At 38.0% G+C, this 12,667-nt stretch overlaps 1 protein-coding gene across 1 annotated transcript in view; it reads right to left on the reverse strand.

Moving 5' to 3' along the window:
- The window catches only part of LOC139150814 (cytoplasmic phosphatidylinositol transfer protein 1-like), a 114,508-nt gene extending 105,800 nt beyond the window's left edge, over positions 1 to 8,708 (reverse strand). Inside the window, exon 1 of the mRNA XM_070723214.1 lies at positions 8,503 to 8,708. Within this exon, the coding sequence (XP_070579315.1) occupies positions 8,503 to 8,550 (48 nt within the window). The 5' untranslated portion in view covers positions 8,551 to 8,708. The remainder of the gene's footprint in view (positions 1 to 8,502) is intronic.
- Positions 8,709 to 12,667: the final 3,959 nt, after the last annotated feature.

Below are 12,667 nucleotides of genomic sequence, written 5' to 3' on the forward strand. Positions count from 1 at the left end.
TTTCCCCCCACACTCATCATGACCTGAGTTCAATTAGTCTAGAACATTCCCAAGGTCACTGCCCTTGATGACCTCACAACCTTGAATTCAATTAGTCATGTTTGGAATGTTCTGGAAAGTTGATTAGTTGTGTAAGGGAGATAATTTTAGAACAGTAATTAGCATGTCAATAAAAGTTCTAGATTGTTCTTACATGCCTTTATAAAAGGACGTGCACAGCTTCCAGTCAGACTTTTGGGATCGTGTCTCTTGTGTGTTACTAAACTCCAGCAGTAGTCATTCTCAAGACCTTTCAAGACCTTCACTGCCAACGCTGGATTTATACTGTGGACTTTGTGCAGTTTCAAGCCTGCAAGCCAAAGGACTGTTCATTCATCCGACTGACTGTTACAACTCTGAGACTGGAGCTTTGCCGTCCCAGCTGAGATAAGTAGTCTGTACACTTTAAAGCTTGTATCCTATCCTTAACTTAGCAATTAGTTTTATTTTCGTAATAAATTTTGTTTAAACGTTAACTGCTGAGTTCACCCTTTTGTTCGTATCCTCTGCACGTAACAAATTGGGGGCTCGTCCGGGATACGAATATTTTGAGCCGTTTGACAACATTTTGCCTGCCTTTTCAAAACTACTGTATACTGTGAACTCAGCGAAATTCAATCATGGCGGAATTCAAGCCAGACGAATTTATGGATGACCTTGATCAGGACACATTAAATTCCCTCAGAAAAGACAACCTCATAGCACTGGCAAATTTCCTTAAAGTAGATGTCAAAAGATCTATGCGCAAGCGAGAAATACAGTTCAAGATTGCAAAACATTTAGTTAATTCTGGCCATTTGAGGAGTCTGCCTTAAAAGATTATGAGCCTGAGTCTTCCTCGAACTCAAAAAATTAGAATTAGAAATACAGGCAGATTTGGAGCTTAAGAAATTGGAATTAGAAAAGGAAAAATTGCAAATGGAAGAAAGGGAAAGGCAGGAAAAATTACAAATGAAAGACAAAGAATTACAAATGAAAGACAAAGAATTACAAATGGAAGAAAGACAGAGAGAAAAGGAGAGAGAATTGGAAGAACATCGACTACAGTTAGAAATGAGACGTTTAGAGCTTGGACAATCAGGAAAATTCTTCCCTTCAGACAAGTTTGACATCAATAAGCATTTCAGGTTAGTTCCCCCTTTCCAAGAAAAGGATGTTGATAAATATTTCCTTCATTTTGAGAAAATTGCTCAGAGTCTGAATTGGCCTAAGGAGTCCTGGTCTATGCTTTTGCAGAGTGCTTTGGTGGGTAAAGCCAGAGAAATTTACATTCAGTTGTCAGTAGAGCAGGCTTCAGATTATGATTCTGTGAAGGAATTAATTCTCAAGGGCTATGAGTTGGTGCCTGAAGCTTACCGTCAGAAATTTAGGGATTGTGAGAAGGTGAAGGATCAAACTTATGTTGAATTTGCTCGAACAAAAGAACAACTGTTTGATCGTTGGTGTTCTTCTGAAAAGGTCAGTCAGAATTATGACAAATTACGACAGCTTGTTTGATTGAGGAATTTAAAAGGTGCATCCGGAGTGACATCAAGACATTTATCAGTGAACAAAAGGCAGATACATTGGAGGTTGCTGCACGTTTGGCCGATGATTATTCATTGACCCACAAATCGTCATTTCTCAGCAAACCATCCCAGTCCTTTTCATACAGAAACAATGCAGGTAAATTTAACTCCTCCTTTTCATCCAAGAATTTTTCAAAGGAGAGTAGGAAATCAAATGAAAACAGTTCACAAAATTCAAGTAATACTCCCACATCATCAGATCCCAAGTCTCAATCTCCTTCTGACAAACAGTTCGGTACACTTTCTTGTAATTATTGCAAGAAAGACGGCCATTTAATGTCAGATTGTTTCAAGTTGAAAAGAAAACGTGAAGGTCAAAGTGGTCAAAGTGGATCTAAGCCCACCGGCTTTATTTCTTCATCAACTCAATTAGAGTCTAATAATGTGTGCAACACATTTTCTGAGGTTAAACCCCTCTCATCCCCAATTAATGAGGTCAAGGTCAATTCTTCTCAAGATAGCATTATGGGTATTTTCGAACCATTTATTCATGATGGTTTTATATCACTTTCTAGTGATTTCTCTTCCGCTACCCCTGTCAAAATTTTAAGAGATACCGGGGCTTCCCAGTCTCTTTTGTTGGCAGATACCCTGCCGTTTTCTGAAAAGTCATTTTCAGGTTCTAAAGTTCTTATTAAGGGGGTAGATTGTAATGACTACATTCCTGTTCCTCTCCATAATGTCTATTTGTCTTCGGACTTTGTTTCTGGACCTGTGGCTTTAGGTATTAGGCCTTTTTTGCCTTTGAAGGGATTCACCTTCTTCTTGGAAACGACCTTGCTGGGGACAAGGTCATTACTAATCCACTTGTGACTGATAATCCTAGTTTAGATCAGGATCCAGAGCCAATTGAACAAGAGATACCCGATTTATTTCCTTCATGTGCCATTACTCGAGCCATGTCAAAGAAAACTTCTGAGAATCAAAATACTCTCAAAAATAATGTCACAGATGTTGACTTAAATGACACCTTTCTCAGTCAGGTGTTTGACACGGATCATTCCGTTATCCCTCGTGGATTTGAAACTTCCAGTAAAACTTCTGCTGACCAAAGTCAGACATTTTCTAGATCAAATCTCATTGCAGAACAACACAAAGACCCAGATATTTTGTCTTTGTTTGACAGGGTAGATGAAGAAGATAAAACTTCAGATAGCTCTGTTTCCTATTATACAAAATCTGGTATTCTCATGCGTAAATGGAGACCTCCAGATGTCTTGGTTGATGACGACTGGGCTATAAAACATCAAATTGTGGTTCCAAAGCCCTATCGTGCTGAAATATTGCGCCTGGCCCATGAAACGCCCTGGGCTGGTCATTTGGGAGTAAGGAAAACTTATCACAAAATTCTCAGTCACTTTTATGGCTAATCTCAGGCAGGATGTAGCACATTTCTGTAAAACTTGTCACACATGTCAAATGGTAGGAAAGCCAAATCAGACCATTCCAAAGGCCCCTTTACAGCCAATTCCTGCATTTCAAGAACCATTTAGTAGGATACTAATAGACTGTGTTGGGCCCCTACCAAAAACAAGATCAGGAAATGAGTACATGTTGACAATTATGTGTACATCAACTCGGTTCCCAGAAGCCATACCACTGAGAAATATACAGACAAAGACTATAGTGAAAGCTTTAGTCAAATTTTTCACTTTATTTGGCCTCCCTAAATGTGTCCAGTCCGATCAAGGCTCAAACTTTATGTCTGGATTTTTCAACAAGTAATGGATCAGCTAGGCATTAAACAGTATAGGTCATCCGCCTATCATCCAGAAAGTCAGGGTGCTCTTGAGCGATTTCATCAAACTTTGAAAAACATGATTAGGACCTACTGTTTTGACACAGAGAAGCAGTGGGATGAAGGAATTCATTTTTTGCTCTTTGCTGTTAGAGAGTCAATTCAGGAGTCTCTTGGTTTTAGCCCATTTGAGCTTGTATTTGGACATACAGTCCGTGGCCCACTTAAGCTCGTTAAAGAGAAATTCCTATCAGACGATGATGATTGTCTGAATATTTTGCAATATGTGTCAGATTTTCGTACAAAACTCTCTAAAGCATGTGAATTAGCCAGAGAAAATCTTGAGTCATCTCAGCAGTCAATGAAAACCAAATATGATAAAAGCACCTCAAAACGGAAGTTTGAACCAGGTCAAAAAGTTCTTGTTCTACTTCCAGTTCCTGGCAAACCACTCCATGCTCGTTACTTTGGGCCATACCTAATTGATAAGAAATTGAGTGATTTAAATTACATCATAATAACACCTGACAGGCGAAAACAAAAACAGCTATGTCACATAAATATGCTTAAGCCATATTTTGATAGGGATAATCCTACTATAACTCAGCCTGTCAGTGCAGTCAGTTCAAACCATTATGAAGATAGTGATACTGAAACTGACTTGAGTGAAAATACTCTAAACTCAAAGCTGGGCTCGGTCAAGCTTCAGAACTCAGAAATCCTGGAGAAGCTGGAGTCTACAAAGTTGGCACACCTCCAGCCAGAACAACAACAACAGGTGAAAGAACTGCTCCACGAATATAAACACCTGTTTCAAGATGTTCCAACGAGGACAAACATCATCCACCACAACGAAGATGTCTGCGACAGTAATCCAGTGGAACAACATCCAGACGGACTGAATCCTGCGAAAGCGGAATATCTCCAGGAGGAAGCCAAGTATTTGCCGAACAATGACTTTATCGAACTCAGTAAAATAACCGGACTTTGCCGTGCATACTTTATGCCAAATTCAGTGCCATTTCAAGTTTTCCAACAACAAATTGCAGGAAGATAGTCATGGGACATCCTGTTTGCTACTTTTCACACAAATTTAACAAATCCCAGAGAAACTACTCTACAATTGAAAAAGAGTGTTTATCTTTGATATTAGCTTTACAGCATTTTGAAGTTTATGTTACTTCTTCAAATCAGCCAATAGTGGTTTATATTGATCACAACCCTCTTGTTTTTCTGCAGAAATTTAAAGGCAAAAATCAGAGATTGCTAAGATGGAGTTTAATGTTACAGGAGTTTAATCTTGACATTAGACATATCAAAGGCAGAGACAATTAATTGCAGACTGTCTCTCTCGTATTTAGAGTTTATTGTTGTTCACTTTCAAGAAATTTATTGTTGTTCATTTTCAAGAAATTTTACTTTAGAGTAAAACAAAATTTGAGTACTTAAATCCTTTTCAAGATTACATTTGTAAAAGAAAGATTTTTCTTTGAAAAATTTTCTTTTTTGAAGAGGGGGTGTGTTATGTAGGTCATTTCCCCCACACTCATCATGACCTGAGTTCAATTAGTCTAGAACATTCCCAAGGTCACTGCCCTTGATGACCTCACAACCTTGAATTCAATTAGTCATGTTTGGAATGTTCTGGAAAGTTGATTAGTTGTGTAAGGGAGATAATTTTAGAACAGTAATTAGCATGTCAATAAAGTTCTAGATTGTTCTTACATGCCTTTATAAAAGGGACGTGCCAGCTTCCAGTCAGACTTTTGGGATCGTGTCTCTTGTGTGTTACTAAACTCCAGCAGTAGTCATTCTCAAGACTTTCAAGACCTTCACTGCCAACGCTGGATTTATACTGTGGACTTTGTGCAGTTTCAAGCCTGCAAGCCAAAGGACTGTTCATTCATCCGACTGACTGTTACAACTCTGAGACTGGAGCTCTGCCGTCCCAGCTGAGATAAGTAGTCTGTACACTTAAAGCTTGTATCCTATCCTTAACTTAGCAATTAGTTTTATTTTCGTAATAAATTTGTTTAAACGTTAACTGCTGAGTTCACCTTTTGTTCGTTTTCTCTGCACGTAACACAGTATATATAATATATTATATATATATATATATATATATATATATATATATATATATATATATATATATATAATATATATATATATATATATATATATATAAGACCAATTACTTCAAGTTCAAGGTAACCATATCGGTTGCTGAAGTTTCATGCATCTGGCAAATGTTCTTCATGGAGTATTTGAAACAAATAACAAAAATATAAATGTTGTTTGTTTGTGTTTTAAATAAACAAAGATCCACATATGCATATGAAATTCTTTGGATGGTTGCTGGCCAAAGCTGAATGAGCTAACCACAAAATGGCAACATTATAATTTATAGTTATTATATGAAACTTCAGTAAAAACCTTGTTTCTCCATTACAGTCACTGAGTGTTGTAACAGACACTGAACAGCCAATGGAAATGAAATTTTTTTCCATCAAGATATCTTTGTTTTCAGAAATATGTCACAGTTTATATATTAATCATGGCTCTATGAGCACTCCTTGCACAATGCTGTTTTCATTCACCATATCAACAGATGTACGATGTAACACCTGTGTGTTACAGTAATTGAAAAGGACAGGAGCCATGATTGTGTCATAGTGATGTTAATTCACAACTGTAACAAACTTTTAATGTCCAGGCCTTGCAGGCTCTGAAGTATTGATAAGATTCCCATGATTTACAAGAAAACAACTTAACTAATCATGGCATAGAAGAATTGACAGTCATTTTTATAATAACTGGGATGTGCTGAACTCCTCAACATTTGTCTTCTGAGTTTTATCATTTATGGTGATTTCAGCATTAAGCTACCAAACATTTGACTTCTCATAGCAAAGTTCATCCAAGGTACTGTGTATTTGTGATACACACAGTTATGAAATATACAAAGTGCCTGCAACGTTAATGGAGATTATTTATTGATGATATTTAATGAAAGAATGAAGTTTACAGATGAGTCCAAGAAATTAGACTCCAGAGATACCATCAATAACCATGATAATGATACATGGAATGGAGAGATTTATTACTTGCCATTAAAAAGTTCCACGAGACAGAAAAACCATAATGAGCTTGGTAAATTGACTTAATTCCAATGCCAATATGCCTACCTGGCAGGACTTTCACAAAATCCATGACATGAAAAGCGTGACTCTTCAAGATGTGAACCAAGGAATGATTCCTTATAATTTGAACAATTTCTGTTTATTGTTAAGTGAAAATGAGAAGTGCCTGCAGTAACTACAATTCAATCTTCATCAGTGAAATTCTATTTCTTATTACAATGCGATCAATAAGATCTAATTTATCACGTCCACAATAATTACATCTAGATTGTATTGCTTGCAGAAATTGCCAATGATTATTAGAGAAGTCATCATCTTCACAAAATTTGAGAAGTTTTCATATATCTCCCTGTCATCATACGGACTAATGTGAATACAGAAGTTCTTTAGAAACCTTGCATTGAGGGTTGTTCTCTTCATACTTGGCCATCAATGCTGATCATTACCTTTCCCCGTATCCATGCTTTCATATACATACTACAGACAGTGTTTTTGTTATGGCTGGCTACCCCTGGTTAATTTGACCTTGGTTCAAAAGTCATGTTACCAAGGTTCCCATTAGAATCAGAATTATCCTATAAGGGGACAACAGTACACATATTGATATACAGGTTCCCAACCTATTGATCTGTCTTCCAAAATCTTAGAAAAGATACTGTAATATGAGATTATTTTCCACCATTTTTGTCATACAAATACACAATACTGGTGTGGCACTGTACCGATAAAATGGTAAGGTGTTTGTCCACTGCACATGTAAGACCCAAGGATTGTCTCTCTATATTTTATGTAACTGATGTAATCTCCTCTGATGTAATTATATTGCTTTGCAGGAAGCAATTGCTGAGTCTGATTCATTTAAGCCATAAATAAAATATATGACAAGGTATAAGTGTCATCAATTTTATCATATTTTTCATGTATACACCTTAATTTTTTTTATCAACGCCCACACAATCCCCGACCTCCTGTGCAATTGTCAGACACCCTTTGATGGCATTCACCTCAGCACAGATATCTGCGATGTCAAGCATCTTCAGACGACTGGAATGTTCTGGAGACAATTTTTTCATGTCTCAGACAATAAATGATGGTGATACTGGTGACGACACCAATTAAACCTAGAAGTTACCTTGTCTGATTCAAGTTAACTTTACAAGGTTTTTTCAGCAATTATTGAACAGTCACTGTTATTAACATTTTTCTGTGAAACTTTCGTCAAATACAACATTATCAATATCTTTATTTTCCAGGTATAAAGCTTGCGAAGTGCATACATTCATATATTGAGCATTGTACTCTTCCTATACTAATGATTTTGACTTTCCTATTACTTTTTTACTTGAATATGACCTCATTCTTGTACGTTGAATTCTTCCACCTCAGACTGAGAATGAAAATTGTCACTTGACGATATGGGGTCGTCACACACTTGCTGTGTGTCACAGTGCAATAGGAAATCGCTACATGCATGTGATTATTTACAATTTCCTATAAATTCGCGATTTTCATGAATGTCATTGATAGTGGTGCATTTTCCTCGTGATTTGAAAAAAAAACAGCATGTAAAATGGATTACACGCTACGTACATAGTGTGCAGATTCGATTCATTGCATAAATATTTTCAGTTTCATTTTCTGACGTACATGATGAGCAGGTATGTACGTACGGCAATCGATTACAACTGATACATGTACATGTACGACGTCGCAGCGCGGGGTCAGCGAGATCGATGGTCGACGGGACAGCTGCATACAGGGTACATTCGATACAAACTTCATGGCATGCCCATGTGGGGTAAATGTCAAATACCAAAAGATCAAATACATGTAGCGAGCAGACCTCCTGACTGCTGATTTGTATCTATCCCTCCGACCGCGTGCAAACTCTCTACTGCATTTACACGGGACTGTTGAGTCACTCTCCGATGTGTCATGTCAGGAAGTTCCGAGTGAAGTTCAACCAACGTGCGACAACTCATATGTTCAAGTAGTCAATGAGCATTGAGCTTACCTCCTCAACGGACAGCGGCATGCACACTCGGTATTCCTTCATCAACATGCTTAGGCGATCCTCTATGAGTAGTCTGTAATCAAAAATGGGTTCAGTTCTAATACTTGATAAGTCTCTTGTGCACTTCCGTAAAGTTTCGCTCCCAATCTCTATGCGCCGGGTCTGTTCAAGCTGAATGTAATGTAAGCTCTCGTCAAATAACGCGATTCATGTGCCTCAAACAGAGGTCTCGTTGTGCAGAATTCTCATATTTCCAACGTTGGTGGCACCCTTCTACTGGTAGCCGTCGTGGACTTCATGGAAAACAGTGATGCAGAAATTTACGAACTGCCTTAAGATCTGGAATACAAGAAATCTGTCCTTTAAAGGCAGGGCAATAATAGCTAATATGCTGGCCGCATCAAAATAATGGGTACCTGGCATCATTTGACCATGTACCTAAAGAAATAATTAATGAAGCAAATAGTAATTTATGGAATTTTATTTGGAGAGGCAAACGAGAAGTTATAAAAAGAGGCAATTTCATTCAAAGATATGATGACTGTGGCAAAAAAGTTGTCGACATTAAAGAAAAATTAATGCACTCCAATTTAAGTGGCTTACGAAATTATTTAAGAAAAATCCAGATAAAGGGACCCCTAACCGGGCCAGCTCATCAAAGTATTTCATAGCGAATTTTGACACTAAACTGAACAGTGATTATCACTATCTTCATCTCAATTTCAATGTCAACAACAACCGAATTCCAATGGTGTATGGGAATGTGTTGAATTCCTGGAAGTCACTTAGACTTACAAGAGTGAATTTACCAACATCAAAACAGAATCTTCTTTATAAAGTCCTGTGGTATAATGACAATATCAGGAATGAAGGAAGTGTCCTTTTTATGAAAAATGGCCAAAGACAAAGAGTAGAATTTTAAGGCTTAAAGACATCTGGAATGATAACAGAGATGACTGGCTTGGACAATAAGAAATAACTGCAAAAATTAGAGGAGGTACAAATAGACATGTGCAAGAGGAAATCAAGACAGAGTATGAAACACTCCTCAATTCTATTCCAGATTCCTGGAAACAAATCATCACTTCAAACATCCAAAATGAAGAAAACTATGATATTTTAGACTTAGAGAATTATGGTCTGACAAAAAGCGATGTCAAAACCAAGTCACTTTATTGGAAATTAGTTGATAGGAAATGGCATGCAGTCAAAGATCAAATTGGTCAAAATGGGCTGAGAATCTTACCCTCAATCACAATTACAAAAGCTACTTTATTCAGTCGTCTTAATTCAACAGGAATTGTTTGCAATTCAGTAAATGATTTAAATCGGAAGATTTTCCATGGAGGCCTAGTCGCAGGAAGCTTGGCCAAAGCTTTCAATTTAAGTGATGGGAAGTGCCATATTTGTGGCTAAGAAGAAACACTGGAACACATCTTATTTGAGTGCAAATATGTAAAAGAAATCTGGCAGAAATGTATCTCTTTCTTTGTCAGAAAAAACAACTTTGATAACAATATCAATATAAAAAGATTAGCAATTGCGGAAATCGAAAATGATAATAATGCAAAATCTGATATTTATATACTGTATTACTTCCTTTGTAAAATACACAATTTGGAATATTCGAAATTCGGTCACTCTTAATGGAATGAAAGTTTCCCTTCAATCCTATGTAATGCAATTAAAATGTTATCTTTCCTGATGGATGAATACATTGCATTTCACTTATAAGATGATGAACAAAACTGAGGATTTTATCACAAAGTTTTCAATCCGTGACAATCACGACATCAGAAGGGGTGGACGTAATTTGTCACGGATTGTTTTCAAGCCTTGTAAGACTTGTAGGAGAAGGATGCATCCTGAATGCATTTATATGATGATCTTTCAGTTAAAAATCAGAAAAGTTGCATTGTATTTTTTGACACATTCACAGTTATGTAGATTTGTTTTATTTGCGACTTTGTTGAAATAAATTTATCTTTTTCAAAAAAAGACACCCCAACGACTCTCTCAAATGAACGAATACCACTACTTATTACCACAGACAAAGAAAAAGAATTCTTTGTCTATGGTATTACTTATATTCGTGATTCAAGATGGTACTTCCTGAAATTGGAATTTGTGTGTGCAACCTGCTAATTTCATTACTTTGTATGATTTGCATTATTGGGTTTGTTTTGCATTGCATATATAAACGATGTGCATAGCAAGTTTTGGAACGTAAAACCGATTCATGGTAAGAAGGGAACTGCCACTGGCACAGAGGTTTCTTTTGGAGCTTCACGGCAAAGCAATCATAACATGATATGACAACTTTGCAATCGCATTCCGAAAATCGCCAGGGCAAATATTTACCGAGTATTTCCACGAGTATTTAAGGGGCAAATTTATATTTCCACTCTTACAAAATTAAGGCAAAGACGTATCACCAAAGCGTACCACTCGTGATACGGAAACTATTACTCGTTAGCATGAATTGGGACCAAATAATAAAAGTCTCTGCATACGTTTATGCATTTAAGGCCCCTTCTGAAACATTATAGCCCATTCGCATTTTAGTTTCTAATGAATTTGTACGACTCTAACATTGTTGATTCTATAAAAAGGAAAAGTTCATTTACACTTTCTCTCAGAAGGACGAAGTACCTTTTTAGAAATACAAGGAAATTTCATAACTTAATTTGGCTCTGCTGATACTTCCTCGCGTCAGGCAGAAGCAGTTCAAGCACCCCTCTCCCCCCCTTCCTCCCCCACCAATTTATGAACACGCCTTTGGGCATTGGCATATTCGTAGACTTTGTTCAAATCGGTGAATTTTAAAAAAATAAAATCATTTATTATAGTTTCTCTTGAGTCTCTCGTCTTTTATACAAAGCTATTTGGAATTTGGCAGTTAAGGCCAGATTTTCCATGCGATTGAACGTGTTACCTTTGAGTCTGCGCAGTAGTTTCTGCCGGATTCCGGGAGAAACTCCCCTGTATAACGTTCACCCAACTCACGCGTTTCACATGAAAACAGAAGACAAATCATCGTGTTTACTACACTCAAACATTCACAAATCACAGACTTGAACCAAGCCTAGCATATTCCTTGGGTTTGCTATGTGTAGGTTTATACCTGGAATGCCTAGCTATCGGCGCCGCTGCCTATAAGGGAGCGTTCAGTTTTTACGGCCTGGGGGGCCGGCAAAATCTTGTCGCCGGTGTTCAAAAAAATAAAGACCCCCTGCATTTTTTTGTGAAAAAAAGATGACCCCCCCCCCTTTGTCAGACGAAAAAAATTGACGACCCCCCCCCTGAAAATAACCAAAACCCATATGTCAAATTTACCTGCATGGTTTGGATTTGAACTCCGGTACACGGCGCACTTTATTCGTGTAGCAGAGATGCCAGTGCACAAACTTCTCAGCCACATCCATTGAAACGTCTGTTAATTAGGACGACTGTAATAACTTCATTTCCATAGACAACTCATGTCCATGGACATTGTATAAAGTAAACTTTATTGGAGTGGTTCGCCAAAGGCAGCCCTCCGGTTAAGAAGGTCATGGGCCATTACGTAAAGTCAACTTTATTCTATTGGGCCACCAAAGGTGGCCCGCCGGTAAAGAGGGTCGATCATGGCTATTGCATAAAGTAGACTTTACTGGACAGGGCCGCTGAAGGCGCGCGGCCATTACCATTATTCAGTGCGTGATCCCAGGGGTCCCTCAAAAATGTTTCTAATACAAGCCGCGGCTTCAATTGGGAATTTTACAGTAAGATTGCCGTGGGGTATTACATAAAGTCAATTTATTGTAGTGGGCCGCCGCAGGCGGCCTGCCGGTAAAGAGGGTCGGATCATGGCCATTGCATGAAGTAAACCTAATTGGAGTGGGCTGCCAAAGGTGTCTGCCCGTTAAGAGGGTCATGGGTAATACATAATGTATATTTATTGTAGTGGGCCGCCTTCGGCGGCCCGCCGGTAAAGAGGGTCGATCATGGCCATGGCATAAAGTGAACTTTATTGTTGGTATTATGTTTTTGAAAATGTGGTGACCCCCCCCCCCTTTCCTACCAGTGAAAAAGCGATGACCCCCCCTACGGTGGATTCCAAAATTACGATGACCCCCCCCCCTGGATTTTGCCGGTCCCCCCCGGCCGTAAAAACTGAACGGTC

Source organism: Ptychodera flava, chromosome 15 (genome assembly GCF_041260155.1).
Source record: "Ptychodera flava strain L36383 chromosome 15, AS_Pfla_20210202, whole genome shotgun sequence".
Lineage (NCBI taxonomy): Eukaryota > Metazoa > Hemichordata > Enteropneusta > Ptychoderidae > Ptychodera > Ptychodera flava.